Source organism: Phoxinus phoxinus (assembly GCF_949152265.1).
Source record: "Phoxinus phoxinus genome assembly, chromosome: 17".
NCBI classification, from domain to species: domain Eukaryota; kingdom Metazoa; phylum Chordata; class Actinopteri; order Cypriniformes; family Leuciscidae; genus Phoxinus; species Phoxinus phoxinus.
In genome coordinates, this window is record NC_136892.1 from 10944300 (window position 1) to 10960017 (window position 15718).

At 37.6% G+C, this 15718-nt stretch overlaps 1 protein-coding gene across 3 annotated transcripts in view; it reads left to right on the plus strand.

The window, feature by feature from the left end:
- sgcd (sarcoglycan, delta (dystrophin-associated glycoprotein)) overlaps positions 1-15718 on the plus strand; it is a 207205-nt gene that overhangs the window by 58076 nt on the left and 133411 nt on the right. Inside the window, exon 1 of one of the 3 annotated variants that reach the window (XM_079585261.1) lies at positions 6502-6680. The exons of the other annotated variants lie outside the window; for them this stretch is intronic. Coding sequence (XP_079441387.1) covers positions 6543-6680 — 138 coding nt within the window. The 5' untranslated portion in view covers positions 6502-6542. Of the gene's footprint in view, positions 1-6501; positions 6681-15718 lie in introns of those variants that run through there. 3 annotated transcript variants of the gene reach the window in all.

The following is a 15718-nucleotide window of genomic DNA, read 5'->3' on the forward strand; positions in this document are numbered from 1 at the left end:
GACACGGTAGGCTGACCAGATGCAGATGAGGTGTGACTTGTTTGGCAGACGGTGGTAGACATCATCTTGATCGTGCAAAATACACAATTAAAAAAAGCTCAAATATTTCAAAATAGTACATTAAAAAGTGTATAAATCACTCATTTTCTTAAGTAACACTGTCCAACAGCGACACCAGGTACAGTGGGAGTTGCGTGTCTCTTCCCTCCCCTGAACCCATTGAGTTTTAACAGACCCCCTAAAGTGTTCCGTGGGTTTGGTTAGGGGTAATTGAGAATGAATTGGGGGGTAAGTCATGTGAGAGGAGGAAATGCCTCCATCGCGCTATGATTGGATCTGATTGATAAGTGCAATAAATCCTGCCTTTTGTTTTCATGCACGTTCACAAATGAGCAAAATTATGCCATTGATGGAAACTCTAATTAAAAAGTAAGGAAACAACTCAGCCACTTAGATATCAGCTTTATGTCACATCACAATCAAACTTGAAAGGCTTGAAAATCAGCTTGATGAAATTAAAGGTACTGTGTCTGTGGCCAGTGTTTACCGAGCTTGATGATCCGAAAATAAGTTGACTATTAAAAAGAACAGCTGAACATCGTTTCACAAATAAAATGTATTGTTTAAATTGTCACTGCCTTTAGTTATTATTTTGGAATAAATAAAAAAATTCTTAACAAACACTAACTTGATGAGATTGATACATAGAACATTACATTGCTAATGTAAAAATACCAAATACTATTGTATTTGGTAAACTTGCATCATTACTCCAGTCTTCAGTGTCACATGATCCTTTAGAAATCATTTTAATATGCTGATTTGCTGCTCAAGAGGCATTTATTATTACCACCAATGTAAAAAAAAAAAAAAAACATTGTGCTGCTTAATAATTTAGAGATTGTGATTCTTCTAGAAATTCTGATGATTGGGGTTAATATTTATGAAATCATGTTTTCAAGACAAAGATAGTTTTTAAAGATAGATAAATTGTGATAAAAAAATATATATATATAAAACAAAACAACAAATATATATATACTGTTTAGAGTATCCTTTAATTTAAGCACAACATATTTGTTTATTGCATGTGTTGTTGTTTTTTAATCTAATAATTTTAGTTAATTTTCTTGAAGGGTTCCAATAATTTGAGTTGACTTATATACAGCAAAAAAACAATGCATTCATTAATTTAAAAAAAAATAAACCAATTAATTTGACATATTAATGTGTAATAATATTACCAATAAACATGAATATATTCTATAAGTTTTAAATTCCATATACTTCAACCATTTTCTTCTGGTGAAGCATATTGTGTTTCATAGGATGACATTTCGACTCATATTCCTTTAAAAGATCTCTCTGCAGTGGGTGAATAAGTCTTAAATCGTTTGAATAATGTTGGTATATGATTTCAAATTTTCCTGCAGGCACTTGTCTAAAAGTTGTATAGTGTATAAAAGTTAAGCTGGTTTGTGAAGTCTTCCACAATCTGAAGGTTGATTATTGTTGTCAACCTTGCAAGTTACTCATCCTCATATCATGATATAAAACATTTGTGGTTTAAAAATCACATAACTTCTAACTGATATATAAACCAACATATAACTGACATATATAACATCTTTAGCAGCACTAGACAACATTTTAGCGTCAAACAGAATTTCGATTTAGTTTTTCAAAAGCAGCGATTTTAGAATGATTTCATCAATAACTCCCTTGAATATATATATAATGTCTTTCATCTCAGCCCTTTCAATCTCCTTTAGTTTTGATGGATGTTTGTCTTTGAACGTATATTTGAGCTATCTTTTAGAGCAGGCTCTGGATGTTGTTGTACTGTCAAGCTGGTCTCAGCTTCATTGTCAGGATTTTTTATGCTTCTTTAAATCCATGTCTTTTCTGGTGAACATCAATGCCAGGTTATAATCTAAAAATAAGAATGACATGACAGGGTGAAAATCTTCAGGTAAAATGAATGTGCAATGAAAGTCACCTACTCTGTCTTGTCAGAGGAAAAGGAAAGAATAATAACAATAGTCTTATTTGAACAAGAGGAATTCACCAAAATGGATTATTTTATGAGGACACACATTGCAGTGAAACCATGTATTGTATAGAATAATTGAAGATAGGATATCTCGTATTCTTTTAATCAGTGTCAATATCTCTCAACAAAACCCTAAGTTCAATAAATTGGCGTACACAAACTCTAAAGTTCTTTGATTCACTCCTACACCCTCAGGCAAAGCCCCCATAGTTCCCCAATATAGCAAATAATCATATACAGAGCATATTCAAATTATGCACCTGTGCTTTCTTGATGCTTTGATAACAAACATGGAAGGAAATATAACAAGGTTTTTGATTTACTATTGACATAATGCAAATTTACTGTTGACAAGATATCAATTAATTTCGCACTGACTTTTACAAGGTATGACCTCACCACTTAGGTGTCAAATGCATATCCGGTGGAGGTATCTGTGCGGCACAGTCTCAAAATGTTTCAACATTTCAATAGAATCCCTCAAAACAACATCAATCTGCAAAACAGGTGTGGTCTCAAGCACACCTGATGCAAGTAATCAAGGGCTTCATTAGTTGCACCAGGTGTGCTTGAGCTAGAACACATACAAAAATCTGAACTGGCTAGGTTTGTTGAGTTTCACATTTGACTGCATGTTAGAAATATGGCTAGGTCAAGAGTAGATATCGTCGGCCTTCACAAACAAGGAACAGGATACAAAAATAGAGCGAAGGCACTAAATGTTCCTAGAGACAACGTTGGAAGCATAGTTCCCAAGTTCAAAGTTAAAGGAACAGCGGTTACACTACCTGGACGGGAAAGAAAAAGGAAGCTACAGTATCAATGGCTGCAACCAGATTTCTGAGAAGGCAGGTTTTAGAAAAACCCACGAGTGACTGCAAAAGACCTGCAGCAAGACTTAGGCCCCGTTTACACGATGGGAAAACGCAGATATTTCTCTGCGTTTTGGCCTGTCATTTACACGAAAACGCCGTTTTTATCCCAGAAAACGATCATTTCTAAAAACTCCGGCCAAAGTGGAGATTTCTGAAAACGCCGGTTATATGTTGTCGTGTCAACTGGGAGAAACGGGGTTTTAGGTTCTCTCATGTCGATTCTGAGGATTCTGATTGGCTTGCATGGCTTTATCCTTCTCCCTACACTGCCGCCCATAGGTTTAGCATAGTTATAAAGGCGCTCGACGGCGTATTTATGCGGGTTGTGTGCACGATGTTATTATTGAAAACGGAGGGGGAGAAATATTTGTTTCTCTAAATACCCGGCTATGTGTAAATGTGGCCTTGGTGGCAACAAGTCAAGTCAAGTCAAGTCAAGTCAAGTCAAGAATATTTGGTGGGATTTGAAGAAGGCTGTGGCAGCACGCAAACCCAAGACTATTACTGAACTGGAGACCATTGCTCATGAGGAATGGGCTAAGATTCCTCAGAAACACTGCCGAAAGCTGGTATCTGGTTATACATCTTGTTTGCAGCAGGTCATAACAGCAAAATGGTGTTCTACTAAGTACTAAAGATGTTTGCCATGAAGGGGTTAAATTATTTTGATTTTAGGGTTAATTATTTGCATTTTCAGTTGAATTTGGGGAAACCACTTGAAACATTTGTTGTGTTGAGCTATTTCAATTACTTTTGTTTGGTGTATTCATTGTACATTTTGCCAATAAACATGATTTGCAATGGGGGTAGAATCATTTTGATTACAACTCAGAGTTAACAAGGGTAATGAGAAACAGCTGGAAGCAATCAGGCATAATGAGTCCGGGCAATGGATTATGGGAAATGCAGTCTATAATGAGATCACAAAGACTGAAGGAGTGCCCTCTAGTGGCTTGCAGGCGTGACAACTTCAATTCGTACTTCAAAGTAACTATTTTACGTTTTGGTGAATCGGTGGCTAATTCATTCAAATTTTTACTATCTCATGTGTATTTTTTTACAATCTACTTGCATATTGATTGTTATATTTAGGGGTGGGGACTTTCATGCCTACATAAAAAAAATAAAAAAAATGTTTCAGATCACATGCACAAATTCATTCAAAAATCACCACCTCATAAAATAGTTGTTTTTCTCATGAGATTGGGTTCAAATATAGCAGTGGATACTTATCAAATAAAACATGTTTAAAATCACACTGCTTGTTCTCACATGGCTTGTATTCTATATTGTAAAATCTTGTATTCTATATTGTTAACCAGCATATCACCCTGTAGCCCAAGACCGGTTGTCCACTGAAGCTAAGCAGGGCTGAGCCTGGTTAGTGCCTGGATGGGAGACTCCTGGGAAATCCAGGTTGCTGCTTGTAGAGGTGTTAGTGAGGCCAGCAGGGGGTTCACCTTGTGGTCTGTGTGGGTCCTAACGCCCCAGTGTAGTGACGAGGACACTATACTGCCAAAGAGCGCCGTCCTTCGGATGAGACGTTAAACCAAGGTCCTGACTCTCTGTGGTCATTAAAAATCCCAGGATATCCTTTGAAAAAGAGTAGGGGTGTAACCCCGGCATCCTGGCCAAATTTGCCCAGTGGCCTCTGTCCATCATGGCCTCCTAATCATCCCCATATACTGAATGGCTTCATCTCTGTCTCCTCTCCACCAGTAAGCTGGTGTGTGGTGGGTGTCCTGGTGCAATATGGCTGCCGTTGCATCATCCAAGTGGATGCTGCACATTGGTGGTGGTTGAGGAGATTCCCCCCTTCTATGTAAAGTGCTTTGATGTCTCAGAAAAAGCGCTATATAAATGTAACAAATTATTATTATTAAAAATGGTTAATCATCATCTTTCTGAGTTTTAACTTGGTTTTCTTTATCAGTAATTAAATTCAAAGTGTTTTAAGCAGTGTAATGTACTTATCACAGCAGGTTGTGACTTTTGCACCTCTTAATAAATGTATTTTTTTAACTATTTTTTGTTAACTTTATTTTTTTAGCAGTACCCATCCAAAATCTCTGGCAAGTGATGCTTTAGAAGGTTAACATCTAAGTTTATCTGTCATATCTGTTACCTTTGGGCAATATTTCCAGTTTAGGAGGAAGATTGTTTGTGCCAGATTTAAATATGAAAACGCAAGCGACTGCAGGTGCGGAGGGCCGGTTCTACATTATTGTGAGGGAAATCTCTCATCCCTCCATGCTGTTGCCTCCACACTGAACTTACATGCAAATGAGCATCTGTAGAACCTTAGATAGAGAACATCCTATCTAAATCCAATTTGGCAAATGCGTATTTATCAAACGAGGCGAGAAGCGCACCTCTGTTTGCCAAGCCGGCAGTGGATCCCACTTCATAGCATCCTAACCCTGCCTGCTTGTGTGACATTTGGCGGGTAATCTATGCCATTATTGTTTCACCAAAGCTGAGTTTTATTCAGCACTGTGTGGCTCAACATGGTGTTTGCATAGTGCTTAGTGTTTTTTTTCAACAGGTATTAAGCACCTTGTACTGTCAGCATTAAACAAAGCAGGGAGAGTACTCCACTTTGCGTGTAAATTTTATGCAAATATTAGGATGAGATGAATTAGGGTGTAAAATCTATCATGAATGAAACTGTAATACCTGAGATGGTACAAATTGTGGGTTTCATGACTGTATTTGAGCGGCAAGTTCCCTGAAGGGAAAATTCAGAGGCTATTGACTTTGGGCCAGATGGGGCCAGCTAATTTTCTGCTTGATATCACCCACATTATTGCAAATGGCATCCTCCAAAAAACATACCGTTACTATTGCAAAGTGTGTTGATATTCTGAAACCTCAACAGATTTCCGTGTAATTTTCTTCTGAATGTGTGAAGGGGAGTCTGTGACATGGTAATCAGACACACATATTGCATTCAGGACACTGCTATCATACAGCACATCATCTTGGTCACTTTTTGATGTTCTCATGTTACATCGTGATTACAATGTAATGATAATGAAAAAGTGTTTGATATCAAGTACACGTGTAATTGCTGAAACATGCAAAGTATGCTGTCTGTTTTGTTCGTGAAAGAATCCTTGCAATCCTTTTATTATTTTGTTTTGCCCATTCACAGTTTATGTCATCTCTTATGTCTCCATATTTTCCTGCTCTGAATGTGTGAAATTACCCAGAGTTTTCTATGACCCTGGATACTTACACACAACAAAGCCTTTGACAGAACAAGCAGTGGGCCCACAGCACACTGAGGCTTGTTGATGTGAGTCCATATTATTCAAATGCCACAGCCCACTGGGATCTTGCTCTTGGCCTTGTTTTAATTCAACTCCCTTTGAGTTGCAAAGACCCTTTGTCTCCATAACACTTCGTTTGATTGGGGTATGGCCTATGGGGCATGTAAACCCCTCACTCGGGATGTGTGTTCCTCCCCAGCCTAGATGTCTTCCAATCGGATGCCTTTCTGTAGCTCCAGCCACCATTCTGTGGCCCAAAACTTGTTGACTTTCAAACAACTCCAGAGTTTTAATAAAGGACCTTAGTTGAGACAGCACCAGACTCTGTCTGCGTTTCATTACATGGCAGGACGACAGGGCCTCGGGTCTAACAGGGAAGGGTCGTGTGTACGAACAGGTGGGCTATTACTGCCTCGCGATCCCCCTGCGCTGGGTGGACGGCTACTAGGTCATCCAAGGCCAACATGGAGGCGGGAAAGAGTGAGTGTGGCTTTTTTTTTCTCTTTGGTTTTAATTATAGTGCAAGATCGGGTATAGTAGTCACCATCTGGTCAATTACTAGACATGGGTTGTGAGCTATGACTGGTTAAACATATTTGTGCTCGACACAGTATATAAATATAGTTAAAGGAGTGTCACAGCACTTAATTCAGAGGTATTTTGGCTTACTTTATACAGTATGCTACAGAAACAAAATGCAATAATGCAAAGGTCTTTTTTATTTATTTTGTCAGTAACTACAAGATGCTAAGCAAAGCTTGCAATCAAATTTAGTCAGTTCAAATGTACTCAGTGTAATAATACTCTTTGACAAACCATAATTTTTTTGTTTTTTATATTTTCTTACTATACTTAAACTCAGTGGCGGGCCGTGCATTTCACACCTACTGTAGGCCTTCAGTGATGTCCAACCTGAATTAATAACTTTTAATAGTGTAGCAGCGCACGCACATACTCTCTATAATTCTTGTGAAATTCCTGTTTTTATTTTTATTATGCGGTGAGTTCGGGAAAGGCCTGGTAGAGAGAAACGAGCAACTGAGTTTGTCTTTTGTCTTAGTGTACAGTGGTTCTTGCGTTCTGATTATAAATTCAGAAACGGATACTCCCTTTTTTTATCCTTCACTGGTTACAATAGTATTAATGTTTGAAAAAAGAAGTTGTTTCGATCATAAATTCACATGATAGTTATTGTATGCCTGCTAGATGGCCCCGGTGCAGTCAACTCAAAATCTGATTGGCTGATTAAATCTGACTGATTATCTGATTGCTTAAAGCAACAGTTTCATTGCCATTCATTCATTCATTCACAGGCGCCCGGACTATCGATTCTGAAGGCCTTGAGGCAGATATATTTGACCCTGGCAACACATGATGGCTGAAATATGATTGGATAAAAGTGCTAAAATAAATATACACTACTGGAAGCAGCGCAACCAAGAAAAGCTATGAAATTAAGATAATGGACTATTGGGAATAATTTAATACTTATTCATAAAAAATAATAATATTAAAGCTCAAGTCAGTGATTCTGGCCCTGACGGCCCGCCACTGCTTAAAATGTAGAAATACATACCGTACATACACGCATATGTTCAAAAATGGGATCAGTATGATTATTTTTTTTTTTTTTTGAAAGAAGGAGAGAAATCAATACTTTTATTCAGCGGGGATGCATTAAATTGATCAAATGTGGCAGTAAAGACTTACAAATGCTGCTCCATTAAACTTTCTATTCATCAATTAATCCTAATTGCTTCAATCTAATGATTTCTGAAGGATCATGTGATACTGAAGACCGGAGTAATGATGCTGAAAAGTCAGCGTTGACATCAAAGAAAAACGTTATATTTCAAAGTATATTAAAATAGAAAACAGTTTTCAAATTGTACAGTGTTTAGTGTATTTTTTAACAAATAAATTCAGCCAGGGTGTACATAAGATACTTCTTTTAAAAACATTTTGAAAGATTTACTGACAAATCTTACATTTTACGGTGTTTACTGATTTATGGATGGATGGATAGATGGATGGAACATGTTTTCAAAGAGATGACAAATGCTTCCCATATCTTTTATTGTTGATGTCAAAGATCCAATCTAACTTTGCTGTATTTTGGCACAAAGTCTTCCATCACTTGGCAGAAGCAGCTAATTAAGCAGATGCCAACACAGACTTTTTGTCTGACACTCTCTCGTCCTCAAATGCCACGAACTAAACTATGCAGGGTAAAATAAATAAATAAACGGTTTGTTTTAAGAATGTTTCTGTTTGTTTTTGTATGATCATTTCAATTTTGGTACAGTGTTGCTCACTACTTGATATCTGATGTCAGGTCGGTCCAGCAACCGCATAGATTGGCTCATATTACAAGAAACAGTGACTAGAGGACAGTGTGCACAGGCCAGTGGTTAGGGGAATTAATCAGAAAGGTCAGGAAATTTGGAATACAGCCGTTGTTTCGATTTGGCAGGACACAAGTGCAGCGGCCACTCAAGCTTGAAATGATGTTTCCTTCCAGAGCTAGATGTGTGCGTGTCCTATCCTCGCTCACTGTAGGTTAACAGCATTTTTTTTTCTCTATGTGAATGAATATCTCAGTTTTAGGAAGACTTCAGCATCTTCACGCCTGTTTTCTCTTTATTTCTTGAAGATTCATATCCTAACTGCGCCTCATGAATCGAGTGTACTCTGACTTTCTCTGAGGTGAAATTAATTGTCATGAGCTGAAATGACGCATATTTTGTGGTTTGTAAACATTGTTGGGTTTCATTATCTCTAGAGAATGAGCACAACATTATTAAGAAGGCAAATAACAGTCTCAAAATAAAAATCATAGCAACTTACTTCGTGACTCACACCTCATTGACTTTTGTCCCCAAAGCATTCAAACTTACATCATGAACCTATTCAGATTTCTGTTTTGTAATCCAGACTGTCTGTCAAACTTAAATAATAAGATCATCTCTTTTTTAATTTCAATGGACAATTTTTCTGTTTATCCTAAAGGCATAGTTCACCCAAAAACTCTGTAATTATATATTTACCCTCATGCCATTCTAAACCTATGGAAGCTTGTTTTCACAACTGGTTACATTTTTTTTTTGTGTGTGTAATTTAGAATTTATTACAGAGCCCCTAAACTATGGGACCTTTGCAAAAATAAAAAATATAAAGACTTTTGCATGCTCACAAGAAACTACTGCTTGTGCACAATAAACTTTTCGTGTGCGCACAGGATTTTTGTACAATTTACAATTACAATCGTTACAATTTCCGTTTTATGTATAGGCCCACTGTCTATAACATATTTTACTATGAAGAAAATGAGAGTATGGATGCAAATTAATTAATAAAGATCTATTTGCTCAAAATGTAGCTTTTGTTAGGGCAGTATATCACTGATATCACAGCCTTCTGTCCGCTTTAAAGCGTTCTCTGTGATGGCCGAGAAAACCACGCAGTGAATGGCCTGATGGCGCAAAATGGCTGTTTGCGTTGTCCTATTTGCCAATTTCAAGGGTCCATAAAAAATTGGCTGATACTGTAAACAAGTGCTCAAAATTTTGCTTTCGTAAGGGCACTGCGTCATATTTCAAGTGCTTAAGTCCATTTTAACTAATTTAACTCTGAAATAACCAAGAAACCGCGCTGTGAAATGGGCTCAGTGTGCATTGTCATATGCCAAGTTGAATGGTTCATGAAAAAACATTGGTACAGTAAAAAAAATATACACACTTTTAGCAATTATTTTGTGTTTTTGTCATTTTTGTTATTTGTTTTATATCTATATTTCACAAGTTAGTTAGCTTTTGTTTTTTGTTTGGTTAATGTTTGTTTTAGTTCAAGTAATACATTTTTTTTTTCATGTTTTAATTTTTAGTTAATGATAATAACCCTGGCCTTAATTGGAAAGTACTATATCTGAAATAAAATGAGTTCATGTTCAAGTTGTCATGTTTCCCTCTGGGCCCTCACTATTGTCAGGGGCTGTAAAAAAAAGTTTTTGAAAACGGATTGAAAACGATACCGTTATTGTCTCCGTGTAAACTACAAACAAAAAAAAAACGTGTGAAAATGGTAATGTCATATACGCATGCATATTACGTGTTCAGTCTATAGACGCGTAGTATTTCTTTACAAAGTGACATCGCCAACTACTGGCCAGGCAGCAGAATACAACGTTTTTAGTCGTTTTTGCGGATCCGTGTCAACGGGGATAGTTTGTGGACGATGTCATCAGAAATGTTGACTACTTTTTAAATGACTTTTCCAGGCAATCACAATTTTCAAATTCTCTCATATTTACCAGTTTTAATGACAGTAGGAATCCTGCACTCTGCTTGCATGCACACTGTGATGCTGTAACCTGTTGAGATATTAGCGCTAAAATAAAAACACTTACAGCTGTCTGAACAGACCAGGGATTTCTGAAATTCTGAAAAGAAGACAGAATAAATTAGACATATCTGAGTCCTTCAGGCAGGGATGTGAGAGGGGGGAAGTTTTGAGATTGGCGCGGCGAGGCAGAGTGACTCCATTGGCATGCGGGGCAGACGGAGTGATGGCCGGAGTGTTTGTGTGGCCATGCTGACTGAGAGCGCGTCTCAGGCTCTCCATCCACTCTGAATGCTGCGCTGAACGTCGGGCACATACTCTGGGGGTTTGCTTTTGCATCTCATTAGGAGCTCACAGACAGAATGAGAGAAGGAGACGACCAGCTGTGCCAGGAAAACAATCAACATGAACACTTGTTGGGCTAAAACACAAGTGGATCCATTATTTGTTATCCAGAAGGAGAGACTGCAGGTATTGTAGACACTGTAAATTGCAGTAGATCAGTCACATTGAATCCCCCCACCCCCTCCAAAAACATACATATATCCTTGTAGACTTGTTCTTTATACAACATCAAAATTACATGAAGTTTCCATTACAATAAATGTAAGGCTGCTGCAATAGTAAATATCAGTACTCTAGAAATACAGTATGTACTGTACTGTACTGTACTGTACTGTACTGTACTATACTATACTATACTATAAAAAAAAATCAATAAGTTGCTACAAACCAGTAGTACAGTCAGGCAAATATAGTTCTTATTACATGCAGGAAGAAATATTCATGGTCAATTATTATTATTATTATTATTTGTTAATGATGATAATATTCCATTTACTGATACAGTACATTATTTGTTAAAATTATTTAAAATCGAGAAATTACGGTAATGCACCTCAAGCATATCAAGGCTTATTGAGAATAGAATAGAATAGAATAGAATAGAATAGAATAGAAAATTACTTTAAAGGTGACCTATGCAGGTTTTTTATCTTAACCGAACAGCTTCGGAGTCGTTGGAATGGTTATATTACTTTTCTCGGGTTGAATGGTGGTCGTCTCACACCCCCCTATCGCATGTGAGCGGAAAAAACACACTTGCAACTTTGAGCCTGCGGGCCGCCGGGCGCGACGTCAGGAAGTATCGCATGATATCAGGTCTCGCGATGTAAAGAATTGCTTTACGGCAAAAAGAAATCTGTTAAAATTCTGTCATTATTGCGCTCCCTCACGCTGTTCGAACCCGAATGAAGACGACGTTTTAAAGAATCTCCCGTCTGCTTTGATGTCGTTGATCTACTAGCCTCCTGTATCTGAGAGTCGACAACAAGTTTTTCGACAGTGTTGTCAAATATCTATTCCGAAGCTGTAGGGGGAGCTATAGAGAAACCTGCAAGCAAAAAGCGAGAAATTCCCGAACCTGCATAGCCCTGCTTTAAATGACAAGCCTGCTTCTCCGTCAAACTACTTCAGCAATGATCCAGTATTATAAATTATTCAATGGATGTTTGGAAACAACTGTATAATAAAATTATTAGGGGTAATGAATATTTGTCCTTGCATCTGTTCAATATTGATGTAAACTGTAAAATGAAATGGGTTGCCCAGGGACATTTTTTTTCCTAAATATCCACCGAATGATGCACATACTGTAAACAATAATAATTTAAAAAATATCAACCCGATCTCACGGCAATTCGTACGAATTTTACGAGGTGGCTAATTCGTACCAATTCATACGACCTCACTCGTACGAATTTGTAAGTTTTTTGGTAAATCGTACATATTTTACGATTTGCCAAAATCGTATGAAGTCATACGAATGACCTACCCCTGACCCCGCCCCTAAACCTACCAATCACGTGGGTTTAGACAAATCGTACAAATTCGTACGAGTGAGGTCGTACAAATTCGTACGAATTAGCCACCTTTTAATCACTCGTACAAATTCGTACGAATTGGTCGTGAGATAGCGTTGAAAATATATATATTTATATATACAACTTTAAGAAGTAAGCCAATGTGTTTATGAGTTAAACTAGGTGTCGATGAATGTGTTTGAAACATCTGCTCTACTCAAACTGAATTCTGCTTCTACATCAACTCAAACACAACCCCAGAAAGTCAAAAATGAAGGATTTCGCGACCATAAAGAGTTTGGAAGAAACATTTACTACCAATGCACCAGAAATGTTAGATGCTATTTCCGTCTCTGTGATGCTGCCATGAGCTCTAGACAGGCTGTGCTCGTCTTTGAATGTGTGCCAGGCTTAAAGCACACCTGTCACTCTGCCTCCCTCCTGACTCTGCACTCTGGGGCCTTTCTACTTCATTTAGAGGCTCTGCCTCCACTCTGTGATTTGCAGTCACCCTGAACGCATAAGTCTTCTTGCTTGTTTATTCTCTGACAGTCAAGCAGGAGCCATTATCTTCACATTCGTACTTTCCGTCATTTATAAGTATGCTAAGCCCCTCTCTCAGCTGAAATAAAAGCAGCCATAAAAGCAAACTGAAATGGGATCCACCATAAAGAATGTCAAATTGGTTCAATAGATCCAGCAGTGTAAGTGTGTTCTCTGCACTAGTTAGAACCCAGATGTCCGAGCTGAATGTTCCTCGGTGACAATCCAGCATCATTGAGTCATCACAGAACTGAGCCAATGGCAATTTATTTGATTGGGATCGATACCCCTCCAGCCACTGCACTTATTTTCTTGTCGTCGATGGAGTTTGCCAAATGGTGGGCTGATAAACAGCTAGCAGCTTTTCAAATGTGCTGCCTCTGAAGTCTATTTAGATGCGCAGTTAACGTCCGCTGGACTTCATCAGAAGTTGTTTAGTTCTCAACTGGTGGGTCATGACCCAAAAAGGGGTTTTGATAGGTACTAAATGCAAATTATAAGATCCAGCTAACCACATAATCTTGAAAAGTTAGGGGCAGCAAATAGATATACTTTTTAAACCTTTAGTTAGTTCCAAACGAAGCCAAAAAAGAATCCGTTACAGAATCGAGTGACTCAGTGTTTTGTTCCTGAATGAATCAGTGTATTTGAAAGAATTGGTTAATTGAATAATTCAATGACTCTCTCATAAAGAAAGTCACTTGTTTTGTTCCTGAAGAAATCAGAATATTTGAAAAAATTGGTTAATTGAATGATTAAGGGACTCACTTAAAGACAGTCCCACTTATCTAATATCTGTTTTTGAACAAATTATCTAAATGAATGATTCAATGGTTCACTAAAATACGCTCACTAGTTTTGTCCCCAAATGAATCATTGTTTTTTAAAAATGTATTGAATGCATGGATGATTCAATGTCTCACTTATAATGACAGCCACCTTTTTCATTCTTGATATGAATCTGTATTCTTGACTGGATTAATTGATTGATTGATTGATTGAGTGAATTATTCAACAACACATTCATAAAGACAGTCACTTTTTTGTTTCTTCTTATCAGTGTTTTGAATAAATCAGCTTAGTTACAGATTCCACGACTCACTCATAAAAACAGACACATTTCATTCCTGAATGAATGTGTGTTTTTTAATTGTTTGATTGAACGATTCATTGAGTCAGCCATAAACCCTAACCCTTCACCTAAACCGCGAGAGACGTCAAAGCTTACACTATTCCTACATTGCGTTTCTTTTGGCATAAGTCAACATGCGTAGGCCATCTGCCGGAAGCTAGTTATTTTAGGTTTAAATATGTATATTTTTCTTACACAAACACATCGCTCACTCTTTTTTGGGCTTCAAAATCTCGTCCTCTATTCACTGCCATTAAAAAGCTTGGACGAGCCAGGACATTTTTTTAATATATCTCTAATTGTGTTTGTCTAAAATTAGAAAGTCATGTACACCTAGGATGGCTTGAGGGTGAGTAAATAATGGGTTTTATTTTTCACTTTTGGGTGAACTATCCCTTTAATAATGTACATTTAAAAGGCTACTTTTGTGTGATAAACAAATGTAAAAAAAATTATACAGAAGCAAAAGCATGAGAACCATAAACCAACGTAGCACAGTTTTTGCACTGCCTGTGTGGCTTTAGCAGACCTCCTTTATTAGAAAAAGCTGAGTTTAGTCAGTGCCAGTACTGAGGCTTTTCCCAAAGTTAGACAATGCTTCAGAAATCACCCAGAGCAAAGCGAGAAGCTTTTGAAGTGGATGCCGTTCTAATTTCATTCCAAAAGTGCCTGGCAACAAAAAAAAGGAGAGCAGAAATTGAGTTCCGTAAAGGCACAAAAGGTTTTGAATATGTGTGGAATGGCTGATAATGTTGTCATAATGAGGCACGGTTACGCTCTATAACAGGATTAGGCGCCGAAAAGTAAGAACGCAGCATTTTTCAAGGTACAAATACAGGGCAGCAACAGAAAGTTCACCCCTTTCGTCTACTGCACATCCTTTATCTCCAAGATCCCGGTGTGAAGACCTATATTTTAAACCTAGCATTGCCTGATTGATGTGGAAACCAGCTAGTTAAGTGAAAGAGCAATTATTGATAATGGTCTAATGATACATTATTTGAATAAAGCGGCACCTAATTCAATTCTTATGATTGTGTGATGATAAAGCGAGCGCAATTATGTTCAGAGGACTGGCTGAATTTAACCAAATCCATCAATTTTACAATGAGACTGTGGCTTTTTCTATTACTTCGGATCATAAGGACATTACAGTGGCAGATTCTTAAGCTTGCACATCTAAAAGCACATTTTGAAACTCCGACACTCAGGGACTGGAGAAAACATTCAAAGTCAAGGATCGCAAATTGTCTACAAGCTGGTCGGAGGCTGATTAGCTGCAGAAGCCATAAACAGTATGCTCTCTGAGAAGGTGCCAAGCTTGTTGATGCACATATGCATTATGCTTGATTAATCTGGGAATTGCTTTTCCCTCGACAGTTTAAAACAGGTCTGTCTGATAGAGACAAAAAAAAGTTTTCTGGCCCTTTCTTTCTCACTTCAGACAAAAATAAACAGGACCAGATGCTATTTATCAAGTGCTATCTATTTGCGAGATATTTATGTATTTCTACTTGACAGACAAACATGGATAGGGTTAGTAGTGTTATGGCTCAAGTTGACCGTAATTGAATCAATAAGCTCCTTTCCACCCTCAGTGGCTGGTTACTTTCTAATTATGAATTTAAGTTACATGCAATTGA